We start from the raw sequence: 25,284 nt of genomic DNA on the forward strand, positions 1-25,284 counted from the left end.
AAATATCCTTTGTCAGAGGGAACTTAATGAACAAAGAGGGTCACCACTAAGCCCACACTTGATTTTTTTAAAAAGGCATTTCTTTTAAAAAACACTTAACTACTATCCAACAGAAACTTATTTGAATATACCTATGTTGTTACAACAACATTTGACTGCCAGGGACCAAAATATTATCAAAATAAATATGCAAATCTATGATGTCTATTATGTTAGCAATGCTCCCATGGACATGGCATCCTTGCACGACTCACAGCTTTCAGAGCCCTTCATGGAAGCCTCACATCAAACCCCTTTATTTTACAAAGAAATCAAGTTTACAAAGAATTATTTAACAAAGAATCTCAGATGGGAGAAGTGAATGTCCCAAGGTCTCCTGGCCGGCTAGTAATCAACTCTCCCAGCTGTGGTACTTTTCTACTATGCACACTGCTTTCCTGTCTGATCCTTGCTTCCTGGCAACTCTCTCTAAGGACCACCAAGTTGAGCCCATAAAAAAATCACATTTCTCCAACTTCCAAGAGCACAGGTCTCGCCTTCCAAGTACAGCTCAGCTTGCCAACTTTGACACATCTTGTAACAATAACCCCTGTGAGCTGCATTTTATGTGATATGAGGCAGGTGTACAACTGTTGAATACATGTCTCAAGAGAGCTTATTAAAACAGCTAAGCCAATTAACTCTCTTAGAAACATGTAACCTTTTCCAGGAAAATACATCTGAGGCACAGGAGCTTGTGGGAACAAGTCCTTAGGGAAAGTGTGGCCTTTGATCTCAGAGACCCTTTCCTCAGGGTTGGCCTGGCCCACAGAGCTAGGACACCTCTGGTGATGGCTCTCTTCTGATGTAGGGAGGAGGCGGTGGGCTGGCCAGAGCACAAGATGCCACTGAAGACTGCTTTTGTGTGCAGGAGCAGAAAGCAAGCCCAGGAGACAAATGAGACAAGAAACAACTCACCCATTAGAACAGATTCCAAAAACTCAACTAAAAATGACTCACTGGGCATAAAAAGTGACTAATGGGAAACCAAGGTGAAAAGGAATATATGCCTAACCCTAGCTAAGTTTCCGTGTTAGGAAGGCAGTGGGGAAACCACAGCAAAGCCTAATGAAGTCAAAGGTGAAGCTTTAATCTCTGCATCTACTAGTTAGCTTTAGATGGGGAAAATCTCCAGCCCAGGGTTAAGGACAGCACTTCCTCCAAGTGGGACCAGGTGAGAAATGAATGACTGCTCCTGGAATGATCCCCCTGGGTGCCCCCTCATACAAGTTATCAGCAGTGTCTCTGGGTCTGGCACATGCTTCAAGATTATCTAAATCTTGCAATTGATTACATGATTACAGTGACATCATGCTCCCCTCAAAGGAAGCCATCCTGACTTCCACACCACATGGTATTCCCAAAGTCTTTTTCTCTGAGTAGGTGGTTTCCTGGTATTTAGATCATAGCAGACTAGATCTACTTAAGAGGCAAGATGCTAATGAGTCCTCTATTGCAGACCTCAGCCCTATCAGCTAGGTTGCTAGAACTCTAGCACCTATCCGGGGATCCCTCATCCCCCCACTCCCAAATCTGAGCTGTGGTCTCCAAGCCTTACAAACAGCTCTTTATCCCATATATATGGAGGAACTTTGGTCTCTTCAACATCTGGGATGGTTCTGAGCCACTACTGGGAATATCTGGGACCAGAACTGAGTGCTGTGTGGAGGCCCTGCAAAGTCACTTCTCTGCAATCCTTGGGCAAACAGCCTGTGGCCTGTCCAATGGCCACACAGCCCAGCATTATTAGGCTCTACCTCTGCATGTGGTCCTGTGTATGCTAATCCTGTCCATGGTTCCTGTCCCCCAGTCCTAAGACATTGAACAGACAGGATCTGTCTTTTTCTCTGATGACCCAGTGGTCAGCCCCCTCTGTCTACCCCTTTCCTGGATACATGCTCCTCCTGTTCCTTACTGGCCTGATGACCTATCCCAGAATTCTCTTAGTGATTTAAAGTAGGGCTTTATTTCACTCTGTGGTGTTTGCTGCAAATGTATATTTGAATTCTTGATGTCACCTTGCAGCTGTATTTTGGGCTAAGAGTGGCCTGGATCAGAGGGGTCCCCCTTAGTGACTTAAAATGGGTATAAAGGGATCCCTGGGTGGCGCAGCGGTTTAGTGCCTGTCTTTGGCCCAGGGCCCGATCCTGGAGACCTGGGATCGGATCCCACATCAGGCTCCCGGTGCATGGAGCCTGCTTCTCCCTCTGCCTCTGTCTCTGCCTCTCTCTCTCTCTCTGTGACTATCACAAATAAATAAAAATTAAAAAAAAAAAAAGATTTAAAATGGGTATAAACTGAAGATCCCTTTTTAGAATCTAGGAGGGCAGGGGGTGTATTAGTGACTCAACATTTACTCTGGTCAGATTTTCTACATGTCTTATCTCATATCACATGCCAACAAGCCTGAGTGGTGCGTATGGTCGTTCCTGTAGGATAGATAACAGAACTGGAGCACAGAGAGATTAAGTGACTGTCCCCAGGTCCCACAGTGAGGGAGATGCTGAATTGGTCTAGAGCTCCATTCTGGCTCTTTATAAATTTCCATGAGGTTTCCCAAGTGCTTCAGTGAAGTGCTGGAAACACCACAGGAAGGTTAGGGAGGGACTGAGCTCCCCCCACACAAGGAACTCTGGTGGGGTCAACATGCTGCCTCTTTGTCCCAACACAACAAAATCCCTTTGGCAAATAGCCAGCCACCCACAGACCCCCCTGGGGGAAGGCATAGCAGACGTGGCTGGGCCTACCTGCCAACTTAGAGAACTTTGGGACCAGCAAAGCCTGCAGCACAGATCCAGGAGGAATGCTACAGGACTGTTCTTAGCCACCAAAAATTAAGACTCTAGCAATCTCTACTGAAGGCTTGTTTAATACAGGAGCACTAATGTTGGGCCCTTTCTTCACTTTGCCAGGTCCCCTCCCTCCGAATCCCTGCTGGCTCTGCTCTGGGCAGTTGGGCTGGCAAGCCTGGGAGGGACAGTGGCTGCCCCAGCAGCACAAGACCCTCCCCAGCCTGGGCCAAAGCTCAGGTACAGGCAGGGGACCTGGCATGGGACCTGGAGTCAGACAACCCCCACCGGCAGCCCCACTTACTGGCTTCTTGGCTGCATGTTCTCTCTGGAACTTCCATTTCCTTCACTAAAGCGGGGATAAGAGCAGTCATTTCTCATGATTGTCCTGAGGATTTAATAAAGGGATGCGTGTGAAGTGCATGGTTCACTTTAGATCCTCAACCCACCCCGTTTCTTTTCCTTGCCAGCATCAGAGAAGGCCAAGGTGTCTTGATTTCAAACATCCCAGAGCAGAGTGGCCCCGGAGGGTTCCCTAGTCATGACTAGGGCAGGTAAAGAGGATTCCCATGACAGTTTAACTAAGCTGGGGACAGTGAGAAGGGCCAGGGACCGCACATCGGGTGGCAGGTACCAGACAAACAGCCGAGGGTCTTAGGGCAATGGCTCTCAGCTCTGGCTGCACAGGAGTCAGTTGGGGGAACTTTTGCGCACATTGATACAAGGGCCTTCACCCCAAACCAGTTGCCCTGGAACCTCTGAGCGTGCAGCCTGCACACTGGTATTTTATAACAGCCTCATGTGGTTCTTACCTGCACCCAGGGTGGGGAATCTCTTCTGAGGAGGGAGAAACAAGGACAGAAACTTAAAAAATATAATTGCCTCTTAGCAGGCAAGAAAAGAGGACCCCACAGGGAGTACAGAGGATCGTTGGAGGCCACCTGCAGGAGCTGGTACTTGAGGTGGGCATCCTACTGAATAAGGAGTTCCGATTGCACTCTGCTAACCCCAGGAAAGAACCCTGGACTCAGACACTGCCCAGATTGGGAAGGGGGAGGGGGTGCAGCTTTCTCCCCAGAGTTCTCTGGTAAGACCTCTGCAGGAAGAAGGGTCCTCCCTGGGGCAACCAAGCCTGCCCAGACACTTGAGGCCAGAGTCCAATGCCTGGGCTGATGCAGAGAGCAAGTGGGGGTGGTGAGGCTCTGCAGAGCTTCCGAGCCTCCCACACCAGCATCAGCTCAGGCCAGATGCAGCTCTCCCTGAGAATTAACCTTGACCCCAAACAAGCTCTGGAGCTGGCAAAATGCCAAAATCAGCCCAGAGAGAGGCCACTGATCCTGATCCTGAAGCACAAAACTTTCTTCCTCATTGGGTCCTACCCAATAATTCCCATAGTTCCTTTAAACTAGCAAGACACCGGGAGTTGTTAGAATAAAATACTGTCTACCCTGAGATACCCCATCATTAGCCTCAGCTGAAATCTCTCCATGGGATCAGCTGGCAGCAGGGGCACCGAGAGAATGGGAGGCAGGTGGTACACAGGGCGGGCCAGGGCTCAGGGACCTGTGTGGCTGGCGTGTCGCTTAGGAGGCCAGACGGGGTGGGGTGCAACAGTGAGCCCTGAGCACCCCGGAGACGGAGGGTGAACGCCCAGCCCTTCCAAGTCCTAATGATGGCAGGAACAGGAGCCCTGAAAATCCAGTTCCCTTGTTCTGAGTTGCAATAATCCAGAGCCTTGCTTCTGGCACATTTGCCTCCTCACTTAGTCTAATAAATGTGGGGGGTAATGTCTGTCTCTCACATTTCCCTTCTTATCTTCTTTTTCGTCCTCCCCCCTTCCCTTCTGCTTTGGTCTGTTTGGGGTATGGTAATAAAATGCCATTGACTGGGTGGTTTAACCAACAAACATTTATTTCTCTCATTTAGCTCTGGGAGATGGGAAGTTCAAGACCCATCTATTCTAACAGATTCGGTGTCTGGTGAGGCACCTCTTCCTGGTTTGCAGAGGGTCACCTTCTAACCGAGCGGTGAGAGAGGGCTCTGGTCTCTTCCTCATCCTCTAAGGGCACTAATCCCAGCATGGAAGCCCAATCCTCATGACCTCATCTCAACCTAATTGCCTCCCAAAGGCCCTACCCCCAAATACCATCACACTGTGGAGGAGAGTTCCAAGATACAAAATCTGGGGGGACATATTTCTGTCCCCAACAGTGTCTACATCTTTATTTTGAGAGTCAACTGCTGGTCAGGAATACCCATTTTGGACTTTGTGTGAGCAAAAAATACATTTCTATTGGGCTAAGCCACTGAGACTTTAGGGTTTATCTCTTTCGGCAACTGACATTAACTTACTAATACACCCTGTCCCTTGGACTCAAATCCCTTGAGCTGCCATATAAGGTACTTAAAGATTTGACCATTTCTAGTTTTATATCTCTTCACTCCCACCATAGTCAACCAGCTGCCACCTTGTTTTTCTCCGCAGCTCTGCAAAGATGACATGCCCTAGCTTGCTTTGTCTTTGAGCCACAGATGGCAGTCCTTTCCTCTGCCTCGAATGCTCCTAGAAATCCGTCCTACATTGCTCATCCGATACCCTGTGTCTAGTATAATCAGAGCATCAGCCATAGTGGATGGTAATTGCCGATCTCTCATCTGCCTCCCAACCCGAGGAAATGTGCCTTGTTTCTCGTTAGCAGATATCAACTCTTACTGGAGTTCAAAGCAGTTACTAACCAGAAAAAAAAAAAAAAAAAAAAAGTGTTGGGTTTTTTTCATCATCTTTTCCTGTTTAACTGAAAATTGCCTTTGTGAGAGAAGTCATGCCAAATGTTATGATTTGTATATTTTGTTTTCCTTCAAAACCAATTCTAGATGAAGTATAATAATCACTGTGACTACTACCTTCCAAACTCTCTTGCAGTAGATAGAAATTAAAGGGCACCCTGAGTTATTAATAATAATTATTATTAGTCTAAATTAGAAAATGTTAAAGAGGGACGCCTGGGTGGCTTAGCAGTTGAGCGTCTCCCTTCGCTCAGGGCCTGATCTCAGGTCCATGGATCAAGTCCCACACCGGGGCTTCCTGTGAGGAGCCTGCTTCTCCCTCTGCCTATGTCTCTGCTTCTGTGTGTGTGTCTCTCATGAATAAATAAAAATCTTTAAAAAAAAAAAAAAGAAAAGAAAAAATGTTAAAGAGGTGAAACTCCTACAAAGTTCAGAGCTTGCCTGTGACCCCCCCACCGCCATGCACACTGATAATGAATCCAGATGCCTTTTGCAGTCCCTGTAATATCTCTCAACAGTGAGCACTGGTGATGGCCACTCCCATCTTGAAACCGTTTTATTCCTTTGGTTTCTGTAACGAGTGTGTGCCAACAGGTTTTAACTGAGTCTTTTTTTCAGTAACACTTTTCCCTGCTCTCTCAGATGAGATCAAGTCCTTTATTAGAGGCCTTTATAAGGGACATCACTGCTCTTTATTACACATTCTACTCTTCTGTTTGTAATCCTGCTTCTCGAGCCACTCCTTCTTTGTTCCCTTTGCAGGCTCTCCTCCCCATGATCATTAATTTCCTCAAGGCTGTGTCTGGAACTCTCTCTTCTTTTCAGGTCTGCTCTCTCCCTAGGTGAGCTGCTGCTCCATGACCCCTGACACCACAGCCACGAACCACACCTCTGTACCGCCAGCTCTCTCCTCTGGGCTCCTGTCGTGCCCATTCATCCCACGTCTCCGAGTCAATTCAGGGTCAGTGTTCCTCTGCCCCAAACCACGCCACCATCCACACAGTTCTGTCAACCTGAAACCAGGTGTCATGCCTGCCAATGCTCAACCCAATTCATCACCAAGTCCTGGCAATCTTAATTCCTAAATATGTGCCCAATCATTCCATTTCTCATCATTTCTGTTACCCTGGTCTAAGTTATTCTCATCTCCTTCCTAAGTCCATACAATAACTTCCTGACTATTCCATCCTCTCTGGGTGCCACACTCCATTCTCCATGGAGTAGCCAGAGTGGTCTTGTCAAAATGCAAGTATGACTCTGCATTCCTCCTCCTTGAAGACTTCCAGTGACTTCTTATTCCTCTCAGGATGGGAATAAATTCTCCATCTTGGCCCACAGAACTTGGCCCGCCTCAGCTTCTCTCCACCTCATCCACACCTCATCCATCCTTCCCTCTCAGCTTCTTGAGCCTGCTTCTTCTGTTCCCTCAGCCTGGGTACTCCTTCCCACCAACTCCCCAACTTACCCAAGATGTCAACTCGTGTCACCCTCTCAGATGAAACCAGATCCCCTATTAGATGATGTCATAATGCAATATACTTTTCATTATTATACTTTGAACAAGTGGATTTCTACATTTATTTGGGCAAGTATAAGATTATCATCTGTCTCCTCCATGGGATGGTGAGTTCCTGGAGGGAGGGGGAATAGAATGAGGAGAGCTTGTATCTGGTTTTGCTCATAATTGTTTCCTAAGAGCTGATTTCAGGGCCCAGAGTCACTCCCTTTTAACTTGTTTTATGAAGAGACAGAGTTGCCACGACTTGTGAAGAATAGAAGTTCATCCCTGGATTTCTCTTTAAGGCTTTCTAATTACCATAATGGATGCTGATGAGAAACTGTGAGCTCTTTTGGCCAAGACGCCAGCCTGTGAGAGGAGATTGCAGGTAGTTGGACAACTATGAAAACTTTCCAGCACTGGAGGAACTGTTCTTGCAGGCAGCAGTCCAGATAGGCAACACACCTCCTCAGTTTCTCTGCAGCAGAAATCGTTGCCACCTAGAAGTCCTGCAGAATGCTTTTGAAGATCACTTCTTTGAGACAGCCTCCAACTGGAAATGAGAATTCATACTTTTCCTTGCTAACGCAGACAGAAACACCAGGGTTGCAGACCTTACCATATTTCCTGACAAACGAAGGAAATGACTCAAGGTGAATTCAACCCAAAGAGTCTTAGAGAATTTTGACCCAAGTCCTTTCCAACCAGACAAGATTAATTATAGGAGCATGAGTTTTGCTTGGTACTTCGGTGATTCTTAACACATGTTTCTATCACATTAAAAAAATCAAATCAATTAGATATAGATTAGATATATGTGTATTGTTATGTCAGAGACCATTTGCCAATCCTTATCATTGTAGTTTCTTATATTAAAAGAGCACAGGGACACCTGGGTGGCTCAGCGGTTGAGCGTCTGCCTTCAGCTCAGGGTGTGATCCTGGAGTCCCGGGATTGAGTCCCACATCGGGCTCCCTGCATGGAGCCTCCCTCTGCCTATGTCTCTCTCTCTCTCTCTCTCTCTCTCTCTGTGTGTGTGTCTCATGAATAAATAAATAAAAATCTAAAAAATAAAATAAATAAGCAAAAATTATGAATGTTGTATGCATGGGTGTGTTCTTCTGCAAAGGGGATCCATAGTATTGATAAGTTTCCTAACAAGGCCTTGAATCAGCTGTAAGAATCAGCAAACTACATAGCAGGGCCTCTTTGGGTTCTAAAATTACATACATCTTAAATCCTAATGCTCAACTGGTGATATTATTAGAAAATTCAGTGAAACTCTGGATCCTTTGCACTTGCAATGTCAAATATTTGTCTGAAAAAAATCTTTAGGTTTTATCCAGATATCTGGAGTTCTGTTCATAGAGCCAAAGAACTGAGCCATACATAATGTTAACTCAGACATTTGTATAATTGATGCTGGGCCCCTAATTGTCCCCGTGCCTGAGTGTAGGCATCTAAATTCAGCCAAGCTGAAGGCTGTCAGGAACCCACCGTGGCAGGAATGGGGAAGATGCTGTGAACAATCCACAATTCTTAATCAATAGCCAGTGCATGTCCCCTTATGCAGATGAAATCACCTTGCTTGTAACAACCAAAACTTGACAGGATCTAAGTTAGATACCCACCCATAAAATCCCCAACTAGCCCACCTCTGAAAAGTATAGAAGGGAAAGCTAGGTGGAAATGTGTCTTTCCCCATACAGAAAGTGTCCTATCTAACTGAACACATGCACAGGACAGAAAGAGATCAGTAAAAGAGCCCAGACCCACACCCAACACTATCTAGGGCCATATGAATGGTTGCTCCCAAGTCTCCCTGAGTGCTTGACTGCAGGGAGTTCACACTGCAAAACACATGATAAAAGACCCTGAACTCAGAGTCTTCAAACCCTCCAAAGAGTTTTAACCAGAGACTCCTAAAAAGTTTCTAATTTTTGTTTCTTTTTTGTTTTTCATGATAACCGTAAGAATAAACTTTAAAACCACTGCCACTGTGTATGACAGCACCAAATGTCCAAGGACCTCAAACTCTGTTTCCATACAGTATCTTATTTATCTTCCCATCTACCCTCATTTTTCCTCCTCGGTCCTACTCTGCTTTGGGTTGCCCTTAATATGAAGTGAATATTGGAGCCTCTTCGATCGCAAACCATAGAAATGGAATAGGGGATAAAATTAGCGAACAACAAGCACTCAGCTCTTATTCTTGGCAGAGCACTGCTAGACCCCAGACATGCGGTTACTGGATGATCTCTTTGGGCTTCCCAAAGAAATACTTGATTTAGAGCCTGGGATCATTTCCCATGATACACTTCTCCTTGCAAAGCTCAATGGCACCATTGGGTGGGGTAATAAAGGGTCTGTTTACAATATTAAATTTCTCGAGCCATGAGGTGGACTATTTTGGACTCTTCACCGCTGATGAATTTTTCCGTCTGCTGCTTTATCTACCTGACAGGAAAACTTGAACTACTGCCATTTCTAAATTACACTTCTAAATATTGACTTCACGGCGAGACTCAAAGTGTCATAACACAGCTCACTGGAGCAATGAAGATTTTCCAGGCCTCATCCAGAGGTCTGTACAATGTCCTGTGGGAAGTGGAGAAGGAAAAGGAGGATTTGAGAAGAAAAATAAAATCAAGTCATGTTTAGAAGAAATGCCACTGCACTTCACTTAATCTCGCAGAGATAAATGAACACTCAGTGGGCTGTTAGCTCTGGAGGGGCTGGAGGGGACCAGGGTGGAGGGAGAAAGGATAGAAGTGACCATTAATCCCCCATCTGTCAGCCAGTAAGAATGGAGGGTGCAAGAGTACTCCTGGCTGGGTTGGGTGGCAGGGCCTTCAGAGGCACTTAGCTCTTAGAGATCCTTCCAAACTAGATGCCTAGAAGGACTGGACAGTGTCTGAGATACAAGAGACTTTTCATCCAATTTCTATTAGGACTTCATCATGACCAAATATTTAGCTAATCTTCATTTAGGTCACTGAAGAATTCTAGGAGACTTTCTTTTTAGCTTCTTTCCTCCCAACAGTTAACACTACAAACTGATCTTAAGGCATATTTGTCACATCACATTAGCTGTTAAACTGTGAATCAAAAGAAGCAATTGGACCTTTCTTGCCCTTAAGGAGCTATTTTGGAGGAGAACATGATATTTTACATGCAAATTAGCTTTGAGATTTTTTTAATATATACTCAGGGATATATAACTTCAAGTTGTTTAGTATCATGAAGGAGCCAGATCCTTCAGGATGAGATATAGAATAATGCTCTGTAACACTGCAGAGAGAGGACTAAAATATGGCAGCTGTGTCCCTTCAGGACCATTCCCTACCTTCATGTGCAATGGTATCTACTGCTATCTGAAAGGCCACCGAAAGGAGGTCATGTGTAGAGGAGGCAACACGTGGGGAGCTAGGGAGAGATGATGAGGATTGTGCTCTTCAGAGCATGAAAGGCTCAAGTTCCAAGACAGGAAGTTAAATTAACCAGCCACCGTAAGATGTAAGATGGCCCTTATAGCACTGGGGCAACAGGCATCCTGATGGTCCTTAGATTTTTCTAAGGTGGTCCCTAAGGAAGCATGCCCAATCTGTTCCTTTTCCCAGGCCTATGCCTGTGGGCCCTTGCATTTGTTGATAATGATTTCTGAGAATGACCTCAACATGCATCCTTTGGCTTGAGACCTCATCATATTGGGCGGAACCATGAGCTCGGCTCTTTTAGCAAATCTGATCAGCTTGGCTCGTGGACTGACTTCTTTTCTTGATCTCATGTCCAACTCTGAAAAGTTGAGTCTCCATCTGAGGCAATGAAGTCCTCTTAAACCCTCCCCTTGCTTGAAATCATGTCAGCTGAGGTAGTAGCTATGGGCAGAACCCCAGGTGTCTTGGGAAGAAACTCCAGTACTCTCCCCGACATTCTATCTGCCAGCAGAGCCAGCCTGTGTCTAATTGTTCTTTTACCTAGTTTTGAATTTATGCAGCCTGCTCTGGCCTTCACGGGCTCACCTATGGGTGCTAGTCTCTGCTCTGTGGCAATTTTCCCCAGCATGGCTGTGGGTCGGTTTTCCATGGTCTCCATCTGTCTGTGTTCTATGCTCCTCCAAGAGCTGGCACAGCCTTGAGTGCCCTGAGCAGCTCCCCATGTGACCATCTCCAACCAGCTTCCTCCAAAACCCTGCTGAAGGCCCACGCCTTCAGTGTGGGCCATCTGTGATTCAGCCTTGGCTTACTCATCCTTCTCTCTGCTCTCCCCGACCCCCACCTGCCACCTTCCCCCACAACCCACCACACTCTCACAACTTTATCAGGCTGCTGCTGTCCTCTAACCCAGGGAAATGAGCTCCCCCACCCCCACCGCTGCCTCTCCCCATTAAATCTCTTCATTTCTTCTAGGCCTCTCCTGACATCTTCTTCCATCATGGCAATCAGCAGTATTACACCATTAAGAATTTGGAAAAAAGTGTGTCTAAAGTCGTGTACATAGGGAAGTCATATTACCCGCTTACCTGAAGAATGAATTCCATCAATGGGAAGACAACTGTAAGTTGATTATTTTGTTATCACTGAATCCTCTCATCCTTAGTGAAAGATTTTTGACTGCCAAGACGAGAGTATTCTGAAGACTTCTCACGGCAGCCAGGGTAGTTTGCATGATGACTTACCTCATTGCAGTAAGTAATTTAGTTTCTCATTGATCTATGATGTACAGGAGGAATATTAATACAAAGAGAATTCACTTAATGCAGTACCAAAAAGTTGTAAGTGCTTTGAATCCTCTTTTCAACTTGCAGGGGAGCTCAAAATCTATAGAAATAGTATGCCAAATTCTTTTGTAAAGCAGAGAAGCAACACATAATTTATCTCTTTTGGATATCCAAAATTTTGCACATGAAAAAGCATGATATACTACAGCAATATTGCTGAAGCAAGGAAATCAGGAAACAGCATTGTGTCTTCTATTGCTAGAGAGCTCAAAACAAAAGTTTAAAACACATGCCTGTAAGACATATTTCTTGTAAAGATCCCATTTTCCAAACCTTGGCTTGGTCTTTGAACATGAAAACTACATCATTTGTTTTCAGAGACTCCACAGTTTTTGAGATATGGGAGGCTGGAAGGGTCTGGATGTCAACACACTCACCTGGCCAGTAATACATGTAGACTTTCCTTTTGGCCTTGGTCAGAGTGACCCACAGAGGTTCTGATCCATTCCACCAGAGAGGCATCAGGCTGTCTCTGTTGACGCCAATGTCAAATGACTTGTTGGTGTTAGGGTCCCACATGTAGTTCCCAATCATCTGATGGACCTCACAATGGCGGCCTATGTTGATGAGAACACAAGCCTGTCAATTTATTGTTCTAGTCTTTTTATATTTTATCTTTTGGTAAAAGCCATTTTCTCTTTTCTGCTTATAAAAGCCATTCATGCGCAGTTAGGAAGTACAGAATAGCACAAAAATTCACTTTTAATTTTTTTTTATCATAGATGTTTCTTCCCTCTTAGATTGTACCATACCACAAAGACAATTAGATGAGAAGTCTAATAATTTGAGGATGGGGTCATTTTGTGTGAAGTTCATTTGCCAATCTATTTTAAGTTATCCTGAGGATGTTGTGCACAAAATCTGACCCATTGTTCATGGCTCAAAATCTAAATATGAATCAGTATGGAAATTGTAGATTCCTGTGGAGCTTGGATTAGGTCTCACCCCAGAGCACCCCTTCGAAACCCTCCTCCCATAAAGTCATGAATCTAGATGCTTTGGAGTTTATTTCCTTGTGTTCCTGGATAAGAGGAGTTATTGCTTCAGCTCAGAACAATGATAGAATCTACGACATTTGGAACAGAATGGTGAGAAATAGATTCAACTTTGAAAAACAAAGCAAGAAAACAGCCCTCCAAATGGAGTGTTATATAGAAATGAGGATTGCTTCTGTTGGGCACAGCTTAGTCCCAGAAGAGAAGCCAGAAGTGAAAGACGCAAGCGCTTGGACTCTTTTGAAACGCTAGGCTTAAATTATTTATTTTGGAGCAATCTGCTACATCTTTAAAGTAAAAATAACACAAACATTGGCAAGTGCATCAAAAATTGCTGCAATTTTCGTGAGCGTCATTTGGCATCAGGATGAAACATGCTTCACTGAGCTCACTAACTATGCTTAATCAAAGTGACTTTTTTTGTTTGTTCGCTATTGTTCTTTCTTCTTGAACACCTCTACCTCACCCCCAACACACACAACAAATTTATTTTTAAACAAAAACAAAGAGAAACCATAAAATACAGTTTTGAAAATTTGGAGACCCAAAATATTATAAAGGAAAAACCTTTTATTTCACAGCAGAAACCCCGGCCTCCTACAAATCATGCTTTGAATTTAAAGCCCAGAGATCCAAAAATAAAAATGGTTTTTACCCAAGGATGCAGGGTTAGCTTTTTGACTCTGACCAAAGGTGTCACATGTGGACTGACAAAATTAAAAAATAAAATAAAATAAAATAAGAACTTTGAACGATTTCTCCAATGGTTAAGGAACTTAGTTACATTTATTCCTTCAACTGACGTGTATTCAATGCTTCTCTGGGCTCTACATTGTGATAGGCATAAAGATTCAAAATAAATTGGATAGTCCCCAACCTCAAGTACCTTGTAATATAATACTTAACAGAGGTTCCTTAGCATAAAAGAGACAGGCTTCCTTGGGCCAGGACTAAGAAGGGGACCAGGGTGCCACCTTAACTTGAGAACTGTAAGGATTCTCACCCACTCTTTTGAGAACAAATCCTAATATGTTCTAACTCATTAAAAGTAGGGACATACTTCTTATTGTTTGATTATGTTATTTTTTTAGGCTATCAAAGTTTAATAATATCAAGGTGAATCCTGTCTTGAGTAAAATTTCTACCTGCTTTCTTTATTCAAAATACTGTGTCTTGTATCTAAAACATTTTTTATTATCCTACAAATCCTCACCCTTTTCACAAGGCAAGATAATCATGGTAATATTCACTGGGAAATGTGTCCTTTCCAGTCTTTCCCTGTAGATGTTCTCTAATGTCCTCCTAATAGCAGATGTATCTTAACTGGAGCTGGTGTCACAGACACTGGGCAAGGGCGCAAAATTGAAAAGGGTTTGGGAAGCATTACCAAAGTCGGTAAACCAAGAAGTTTCTAGATGAATCACAGGAAAGGGCTGGAAAGGCTCAGAATATCAGATATGAGAATAATGGGGAGAGATACCAAGTGGGAAGGATATAGGAATCTCTGCTTTTATCTGAAACTGTTTTGGCAATTTTAGAAGAAATGCCTGAAACCCAAATCTAACCAGACCTCATGTGATGCAGTTCCCGCGAGGTGATACTTCAAAGAAGTATGAAGCAACTGAAAATAATTTAAAAAAAAAAAAGAAAAGAAAAAGAAAATAATTTTTTAAGTACTTATAAATTGTATACCTTGGCAATCCCACAATATCATTTGATAAAATGTTTTTCTTCTTTTCAACACTCACACCCAACTGTCTAGATCCTAGAGGGTGCAAACTCTCTCACCCTCTTTTGCTCTCTGGGTAAAAAATTATAAGGAGCCTCCTGTGGATTGTAGAGCTGTCTTATGACTGGATTGTGGACGATGTGTTTGTAAGAGAGAGAGACCGAGAGAGACCGAGAGAGAACATTCTTCCAGAGAATGTCTGTTAAAATTAAATTCTCCATCTCTTACACATATTTTTTTGGAAACATCCATAGGGCTTCACTGAGGAGAGACAGGATCTACGTGTGTAGTTAACACACAATTCTGGAATATTTTACATTTTTAAATGATGAAATCCTGTTTCCTGTGGTTATCTGAGTCCCTTAGCTTTTTTCCTGATGGATCTTTTCTTCTTCCCATTATGTAAGATGTAACATTAGCCTTGGTACTCCCTTTACACAATTGAATCTGTGGTGCCCGCTGACTCAAGTGAGCTCTGATAACTTTAATATGACATTCTTTAGGGAAGTATCTTTAAGACAAAGACCCCAAAGGTAGCTGTGGTTCCTCCTCTCATCTAGCACGCCAGCTGGTCTAGGCTCGCCCAGAGTGGCTCATCCATTCTAAAGGAAGATCAGACATATGGAGATCAACACTTCTCCAAAGGCTGGAAGTGATATATTGGAACGAAGAGGTTCCTGTTCACTTCCTGTAAGTGAATGGTACCTAAAGAAGATCCTGGGACCAGTTCTTCTTTCTAGGTGAGTTAAAGGGTTTCCAAGTGTAGACTGGAGCTCTTTCAACAAGGTTAACCTCAGACCCCTGTTTAGCAAAGTAGTTTTTTATTCTTTTGGTAGACTGGGGCCTTGAGTTAAGGTGGCAGGGTGTATTCTTCAAAGGCTTAATCACAGATGCTATGCTAGTCCCCAGGGGCATCCCTTTGTTTTAGGAAGTGTTGTCTTTCATGGAAGCCAGCAGGAGGATGTATGCTCCCTATCTCATGTCTGCTCTGAATCTTCTCTCCCAGATGAGCTGATTTCTTTCCATGAATATATTAAGGCTGGCAGTCTATACTTATAACAGTCTAAGTCCACTTTTACTCAAGCTGGTTTCCTTACCTACCCTGTCTCTCTCTTGTTCTTTCATTTTTATTGCCTCAGCAAATGCGGTGGCTGTAAAAACAGAACAGAACAAAACACAATGTACTGGCTTCTGCAGCCCACAAGCTCTCATCTCCATATTTCTGCCTGACCCATATCTATTTTTATACATCTGCAACTCTTCTTGATTTTCCTCTGGTTTAGGCTTTCCAAACAGAGCTTTGCTATAGTTTGATTATTTGGACGCTTTCCTCAAGACTTCAACAGAAACTTTCCTGACATGGACACAAACCACAAATCTCAGGTGGTTTTCAAGTATGGTGTAAAGAAAGTCTACTTCTTTCCCTTACATCCCCTCCTCCAAATGACAGCCAGGTGGGGCTTTAAAACTTGTCCCAGAAGGTGTAGTACTCACTCTAAAAATGGGGACAGCTCCCGGTACAAAAATTTCCAAACACAGTTGAATATTTTTTTCATTTTACCTCCCGTAGAATTTATAAACTTGTTAACACAAATTGTGGCAATCAATCTGATACCTGAAGTTTGTGGACTTCTTTTAAAAATTAATTTCAGAGAGAGAATTTAGTGATTCATCAGTTGCATATAATACACAGGGCTCATTCCATTAAGTGTCCTCCATAGGACCTGTGAACTCTTGAAGCCCATCCATAGATGCCACCTCAGTTTAAGAGCTGCTGCATTTGACTAGGAGCTGCTAGTGGCTACTCTGACCAGTGGCAAGCACAGGGGCTACTGCCTGCCTTTCTCAGAGGATGCTCACGGAATAGTTTCAACACCTAGAACCACTGTATGAGAGGAACAGGACAAGAAACCTTCATTTTTTATTCCCCAAAGTCTTAGTCAAGTGTGTTCTGATGTAATGACCATCACCAGAAGTTTCTTAGCAAATACTCATAATCTTCTGCATCTGTTATATGTTTCCAAACATCTCAGCAATGGCTGGCCTTCACATCAAATGAGATGACTGCAGATCTCTCCATATTATTTACAACTGATGGACATCTATAGGGTTGCTGCTACTTAGTCTTTAACTGGTCTTAATTTGTTCTCATTATTTTCAAATAGTTAATGTTAATTCTTTTTATAGTTCCTTATTTCATTTATTTTCTGTTTTTTCATTCATCCAACATGTATTTATCACACGTTTATATGCCAGGCATTTAAAGACCACAAGCTAAGGTCTCTGTCTTTGAAGTGCTCATGGCTTGGTAGAGGCAATATTGTGGTTTAATGATTAAGGGGGCAGATGTTGGAGGCAGACTGCATAGATGTGATTCCAAGCTCTACTATTTACTATCTGCGTGACCTTGGACAAGTAGCTTAGACTCTCTGAAGCTTAATTTTCTCATCAGAATAATGATCGTGATAATAATTATTGTGACATATACATACAGATATGCTGTTCTTCCTTTGCATGGTAGTGTAGAACCATAAAAATGACCATGCACAAAAATAAAGAGAAATAAAACCAAGTAGATCACTAAGGAAAGTCAACAAACCATGAGAGAAGTGAGCAAGAGAAGAAAGGAACAGAGAAGAGTTACAGAAACAACCATAACACAAGTAACAAAATGGCAATAAGTATATATCTATCAATAATTACTTTGAATATAAAAGTACTAAATGCTCCAATCAAAAGACATGGGGGGGTGACAAAATGGATTTAAAAAAGCAAGACCCATCTATTTACTGCCTTAAAAATATCCATTTCAGACCTAAAGACCCAGGCAGATTGAAAGTGAAAGTGATGGAAAAGTATTTTTCATGCAAATCAAAGTGAAAGGAAAGTTGAGGTAGCAACATTTATATCAGACAAAATAGACTTTAAAACAAAGACTCTAACAAGAGACCAAAAAGGACTACTAGATAATCATAAAGAGAACAATTCAACAATAAGATATAACAATTATAAATATTTATTCATTCAACATGGGAGCACCAAATACACAAAGCAGCTAATAACAAACCTAGAAAGTAATTGACAGTAATACAATAATAGTAGGGGACTTTAATATCTCACTTACATCAATGGATGGATAATCCAAACAGAAAAATCAACAAGAAAACAGTGGCTTTGAATGACATATTGGAAGAGATGGATCTAACAGATATATTCAAAACATTCCATCCTAAAACAGCAGAATACACATTATTTTCAAGTGCACATGGAACATTCTCCAGAATAGATCACGTTTTAGGCTACAAAACAAGTCTCAGCAAATTGAAAAAGATCAGTCATACTATGCATCTTTTCCAACCACAATGCTATGAAACTAGGAATCAACCATAAGAAAAAGTCTAAAAAGACCACAAATACATGGAAGTTAAATAACATGCTATTAAATAATGAATGGGTCAACCGAGAAATAAAAAATGAAATAAAAAATATATGAGGACTAATGAAAACAAAAACTCATGGTCCACAATCTTTGGGATGCAGCAAAAGCTGTTCTAAGAGGGAAGCTTATAGCAAATACAGGTCTACCTTAAGAAGCAAGAAAAATCTCAAGTAAATAACCAAATCTTACACCTAAAAGAGCTAGAAAAAGAAGAAAAAACAAAATCCAAAACTAGTGAAAGGAAGCAAATAATAAGGATTACAGCAGAAATAGATGAAATAGAAACTAAAAAAACAATAGAACAGATCAATTAAACCAGGAACTGATTCTTTAAAAAGATCAACAAAATTGATAAATCTTTAACCAGACTCATCAAAAAGGGAGTGCGGCTCAAATAAACAAAATCAGCAATGAAAGAGGAGAAATAACCCACACCACAGATATACAAAAGATTATAAGAGAATGTCATGAAAAATTATATGCCAACAAATTGGACAACCCAGAAGAAATGCATTCATTCCTAGAAACATATAACCTCCCAAAATTGAATCAGGAAGAAGTTGAACATTTGAACAGATAAATAAACAGCAATGAAATTGAATCACAAAAAACTTCCCAAAAACAAAAGTCCTAGACCAGACAGCTTCACAGATGAATTCTACTAAACATTTAAAGAAGAGTTAATACCTATTATTCTCAAATTATTCCAAAAAATAGAAGAGGAAGGAAAGCTTCTAACTTCATTCAATGAGGCCAGCATTACTCTGATACCAAAATCATATAAAAACACTGCAAAAAAAAGAACTATAGACCAATATCTCTGATGAACATAGATGCAAAAATCCTCAACAAAAAATTAGCAAACTGAATCCAACGACACATTAAAAAAATCATTCAACACTATCAAGTTGGATTTATTCCCAGGATACAAGGGTGGTCCAATATTTGCAAATCGATCAACATAATACTTCACATTAATTTAAAAAAAAGGATAAGAACCAGGTGATCCTTTCAATAGATACAGAAAAAGCATTTGAACAAAGTACAACCATTCATGATAAAAACCCTCAACAAACTGGGTTTAGAGAGAACATAACTGAACATAATAAAGGCCATATATGAAAAAGCCACAGCTAACATCGTACCCAATGGTAAAACACTGAGAACCTTTCCTATAAGATCAGGAGCAAGACAAGGATGTCCACTCTCACAACCTTCATTCAATATAATACTGGAAATTCTAGCCACAATAATCAGGCAGCAAAAATAAATAAAGCACAACCAAATTGATAAGGAAGAAGTAAAACTTTCACTCTTCTCAGATGACGAGATACATAAAAACCCTAAAGACTCCACCAAGAAACAATTAGAACTGATAAATGAATTCAGTAATTTTCACAGGATACAGAAATCCATTGCATTTCTATAAAGTAATAATGAACCAGCAGAAAGAGAAGTTAGGAAAATAATCCCATTTACAATTGCACCAAAAATAATAAAATACCTAAGAATAAACTTAACCAAGGAGATCTGAGGACTGTAAATCACTGTAAAGCAGTGATGAAAGAAATTGAAGACGATACAAACAAATGAAAAAATATCCCATGCTCATGGATCGAAAGGACAAATATTATTAAAATGTCCATACTCCGAAAGCAATCTAAATATTTAATGCAATCCCTATCAAAATACCAGCAGCATTTGTCACAGAACTAACACAAACAATCCTAAAATTTGTATAGAACCACAAAAAAACCCTGAGTAGCCAAAGCCGTCTTGAAAAAGAAGAACAAAACTGGAAGTCTCACATTCCCAGATTTCAAGATATACTATAAAGCTGAGCAATCAAGACAGTATGGTACTGGCACAAAAATAGACACATAGATCAAGGGAACAGAATAAAGAGCTTATAAATAAACCCATCATTATATGGTCAATTAATATTCAACAAAGGAGGAAAGAATATGCAATGGGAAAAAGATAGTCTCTTTAATAAATGGTGCTGGGAAAGCTAGACAGCTAGCTACATGCAAAAGAGTAAAAGTGGACCGCTTTCTTATACTATACACAAAATAAACTCAAAATAGATTAAGGACTTAAATGTGAGACCTAAAACCATAAAAATCCAAAAAGAGAGCACAGGCAGTAATTTCTTTGACATTGCCCATAGCAACATTTTTCTAGATATGTCTCCTGAGGCAAAGGAAACAAAAGCAAAAATAAACTATTGGGACCACATCAAAATTAAAAGTTTCTGCACAGCAAAGGAAAAAATCAACAAAATAAAGACAACATACTGAGTGGGAGAAGATCTATGTAAAGGACATATCCAATAAAGGGTTAGTATCCAAAATGTATAAAGAACTTCTATAACTCAACACCAGGAAGACAAATAATTTAATTTAAAAATGGGCAGAAGACATGAACAGACACTTCTCCAAAGAAGACATACAGATGGCCAATAAGCACATGAAAAGATATTCAACATCACTCATTATCAAGGAAATGCAAATCAAATTTGCACAAATGTGCATCTCACATCTGTGAGAATGTCTAAAATCAAAAAGACAAGAAACAACGTGTGTTGGCGAGGATGTGAAGAAAAAGGAACCCTTGTGCACTGTTGATAGGAATGCAAACTGGGGAAGCCACTGTGAAAATAATACAGAGGTTTCTTTAAAAATTAAATATAGAGCTATCCATATTATCCAGTAATTCCACTACTGGGTATTTATCCAAAGAATATGAAAGTACTAACTCAAAGAGATATATGTACCCCTATGTTGATGACAGCATTATTTACAATAGCCAAACTATGGAGGCAGCCCAAGTGTCTATCAATTGATGAATGGAAAAATGAAGAAAGTAGGAAAATCAATACTCATTAGCACATTGTAATTTTAAACAATAGAAATATTGACAAAGACTCTTATTTCTCAGTAAAAATAAAACTTATCAGACTGGTTTGAAGAGTGCTTGTCTACTTTTTCCCAAGATACAACATGATCCAAGTAAGCATATTTTCCTTGTCTTAGCAAACTGTCCTACCATTTCTAAGTTTGGATCAGCTTCAAACATTTTATCCTTTGTGCTTTCAATGTCATGAAATATCTCTGAGAGTTCTTTTAATGTGAAGATTTCTGCTAGTATCACTTTAGGACATCTTCATCCTTCTCATCACAGATGAGATTGACATCTTCATTTATGTCATTAAGATCACCTTCACTAAGTTCCTCTGGCTGCACGGTGACCGTCTCCGATGGTGCTGATGTCCAAATCCCCCGATCAACTATTTCCCCTGTGATTCCATTTATTTTTGGTTCTGATCCTGCAAAGTTATTTGCATAATGCAGCATGTTTCTGTCACATTGTATGTGTATTACTTGCTTTCACGAAGCGTGGATGTTTTCGGCTACATGTTTAGGTCATATTTCTTCCAAAACTTAGCTAAAAAAAATTGCATGATCCCCCACTATAGTATCAAAAGCCTGGCCAAGAAAAGCCCATCTAAGAAAATAGGCTTTTGAGCAGCCCCAGTGTCAGAGTGGTTTAGCGTGCCTGCAGCCTGAGGCGTGATCCTGGAGACCCCGGATCGAGTCCCACGGCAGGCTACCTGCATGGAGCCTGCTTCTCCCTCTGCTTGTGTCTCTGCCTCTGTCTCTCTTTCTTTGTGTGTCTCTATGAATAAATAAAATCTTTTAAAAAATTAAGAAAATAGGCTTTTAAAAGTTGAAATAGCCTAGATCTATTTGCTAGATCATTAAAAATGTTTTTGGAGTAAAAAGCACATTTTCACATCTTTGTTGAAGTGTTGAAGAGAATTAGGGTGACCTGGAGCATTATCCAGCACCAGTAATGCATTAAAGTTCAATTAAATGGGTTTATCGCTGGGAGGCAAGGAGGCAACACAATTACATGTTTTGCTGTCTGTGCCTGCACTAAGTAACATGGGTGACAACCAATTACCAGCAGACTTTGAAAGAAGTGATGCGATTGGTCACTGGTCATGATGCACATTCGTTATTTACATAGTGATCTGTGGACTGAAGAGCCCGCAGTGAATTATACTTTATGCTACAACAGCTACAATTACGGCTGCCATATTCATTGTAGTTAATATGGGGTGGCAACTGAAGTTAGAATCCTGTTGCTGGGGAACTGGTATTATTTAACTAAAGTGTGGTAATTAGATTTTGTGCTTACTCAAACTGAACTAAGCGAGGAGTGTGTTTGTGTACACACAGACATATGTGCATACACATACATATGCACATACATATACATATATACATATACACAGCACACAGTAAGCACTGTTAACATCAACTTTTATTGCTATTATTAGGAGAATCACAGAAACAAATATAATCCAAAGATCAACTGGAGCCTCCTTTCTCTTGAGCTCTACACATGATTTGCTCCAACCCTATTTCCACCAAGATTCTTGCACATAACTTCAGGCACTTCCACCTCTAGACTCGTGCTTCCATAATACATGGTACCCTAGAAATGAAGCTCATTTACTACATTGCATTACATTTTTACATTTCTACAAAGAAACTCCACACACAAAATATTCCCAAAATATCCCTCTTTGGCCCTTCACAGTAAAGGTCCCCGCCTTGTCCACCTCACTGACTCTCCCCTTCTCCATTCTCTGCTCCACAGCACCTACTAGCCAAATTTCTCTCCAGACTTCAGTTTTCTCAAAAGTAATTCAGTCCTCCAGAGTTCCTGTTCAACTCCCAAATTTGCATACTCATTAGCACATAGAATGCTGGAAAAAAGGAAGGAAGGAAGGGAGAAAGGAAAAAAGGAAAAAGAAAATCAAGTGTTTCTTAAAACAGGAGCCACCCACTTTAGAAGGCCATTGTAGTTAGAGTTGCCAGGTTTATTTTAGGAAAAAAAAGAAGAAGAAAAAAAGGAAAAGACAAAGATGTCAGATTCCCAGTTAAATTTGAAGTTTAGATAACCATGAATTTCTTTTTCCCCTATGTGTCCCAATATTCCATGGAACATACTTCTGCTAAATTATCTGTTGGTTATCTAAAATTCAAATGTGGCCAGGAAACCCTGTATTTCACCTGGCAGCTCTAACTGTCATGCTGAGAAGCACCCTCTCTGCTTCTACCTCATGGTCACGATGAAGCACGAGAAGTGGGCTGAGGGGTACACAGGGAACCCGGGAGGAACACAGAATGAGGGAAGGCCAACTCATCCTGGATGAGTCAGAGAAAGCTTCTTGAAGAGGTGGGATTTGAAAGCTAAGGAAGACTTTTCAGACACAAAATCTAGTGCACCCAGAGGTGAGGGCAAGCCCAAAATGATGAAGAGATGAGAGAGGGGGATATTTCTTGTTCAAGTAAAACAGAGTTCCACTTTCCATCACTCAGCTTCACTCCCTTAAAGGATGAGATGCTCATAATGATATGCTGTGCTGGTACAATTCAAGACAGTTGTGGCTTGACTCAGTGTAAGTCCTGGCAGTGTAAACAGATGGTACAGTTTCCTGAGAGGGGCTATTTGCCAAAAGGGGTGGTGAGTGTTTGGGAGATCCAATAAAAGATGGTGATGCAACCCAAGATTACGTGTGGCAGGAGCCAGCACCCCTCCCCTCCCCCCAAACCTCCACTCCACTCAGGCTTGAAGAGCAAGGAGAGGAGCTTGGCCAACTCTGAACCAGGGAGTCAGAACCAATCTCCCAAATTCAATCTCCTCCCTCTGTCCAGCTGAGGCCATCCAGGAGGCCATTTCAGGAGGACTAGGAAGAGGAGGAGTAGGGCAAATAGACAAATAGAGAAGACACAGTACAAAAGCCAAGGAAAACCATAAGGCACATATTTTTCAAGAAGGTCATACTGACCGCTTGAGTAGGATCTTTAAGTATTAGGGACCACCCCAGCCTGATGTCACCAGCACAGGGCCATGTTGAGTGTTTATGGTTCCCGCATACATCTCAGAAATGGAGGAGACCACAGATGACTTCCCGGTCTAATCCTCTATCTATGAATTCAGAGGTAAGAGACATCTCTCTGCATTATGCATATATTAGGTGTGAAAGAGTCAGTATTTGCTCAAGGCCACAGTGCTAACAAGTGGTTCGTGGGGTGTAGGGGCAAACAGAACAAAACCAACATGAACCTTGATCCTGTCTTTCAGTACGACTTGCTTTGCTCTTCACTTTTCAGGACTACAATAGAGTTGGTTCTATCTGTATTCTGGAACATAAATTTATGCTGATTTCAAGAGGAGACTTCTTGCCTTTTTTTTTTTTAACCATTGATTTATGTCTGTAAATAAACATGCAGAAAACAACCACATAGCCTATTATATCAGTAAGCACTCTGGTCCCACAGCCACCAAGGAACCAATAGAGGAATGTCTCTATTCTACAAAAGCTTTCTTCATTCTGATGTACAATTGCCCTTACAAAGTAATATGAATCTTTAATTTCTAAAGTCTTCTATCATATTCTTCTGGGGGTCCACCTGTGTTTCCATTGGATGAATGGGACTCTGTCTAATCATTATTAAAATAGCTCATTGAAAAGTGAAAAATGAAGTTACATGCTAGGCCCATCAGTTTAGTCAAAACATTTTCGACTAACTGGACATCATCATGAGCAGAAATCATGAAGCAGAGGCCAGAGTGGTGGGCAGGCCTCAGGGGCCACTGGTTGGAAATCTCTGTCACAACCATGTGTGATGGGTACACTGAGCCAGGCTGAGGACAATCTGTCCACCCTGGGAGATGATGGGTACAGTGGAGCGATAACAGGCATGTAGTGAGGAACACCACAGTTTGGGCTAAGGGGTCTTCTCCCTTTTGAGCTATGGGAATTGAGGCAAATCCTTCACTTCTCGGAGCCTCAGTTTTTCCATCTCTAAAATGGAAATAATAGTACTTTCCTGGCTGGATTGTTATATTAAAAATAAAAAATTGTCAACAGATATACAATGTTTGCTATGTTTCATGTATTATTCTAGGTTCAGGTGTTACAGGTTGAATTGTGTCCTCTCACAAAATATATGTTCAAGTCCTAATCCCTAGTACCTCAAGAAGTAACCTTATCTAGAAATTGGGTCTTTACAGAGGAAAATCAAATTAAAACGAGGTCATTAGAGTTGGCCTAACTCAATTATGACCAATATCTTTATTTAAAAAGGGGAAGTTTGGATTCAGAGGAAGACATACACAGAGGGAAGATGATGTGAAGACATGGGGAGAA

General features: G+C 41.6%; 1 protein-coding gene across 1 annotated transcript in view; it reads right to left on the reverse strand.

Moving 5' to 3' along the window:
- ENPP6 (ectonucleotide pyrophosphatase/phosphodiesterase 6) overlaps positions 1-25,284 on the reverse strand; it is a 112,525-nt gene that overhangs the window by 49,705 nt on the left and 37,536 nt on the right. The window contains exon 2 of the mRNA XM_072775929.1: positions 12,271-12,450. Coding sequence (XP_072632030.1) covers positions 12,271-12,450 — 180 coding nt within the window. The remainder of the gene's footprint in view (positions 1-12,270; positions 12,451-25,284) is intronic.

Source organism: Canis lupus, chromosome 15 (assembly GCF_048164855.1).
Source record: "Canis lupus baileyi chromosome 15, mCanLup2.hap1, whole genome shotgun sequence".
Classification (NCBI taxonomy): Eukaryota; Metazoa; Chordata; class Mammalia; order Carnivora; family Canidae; genus Canis; species Canis lupus.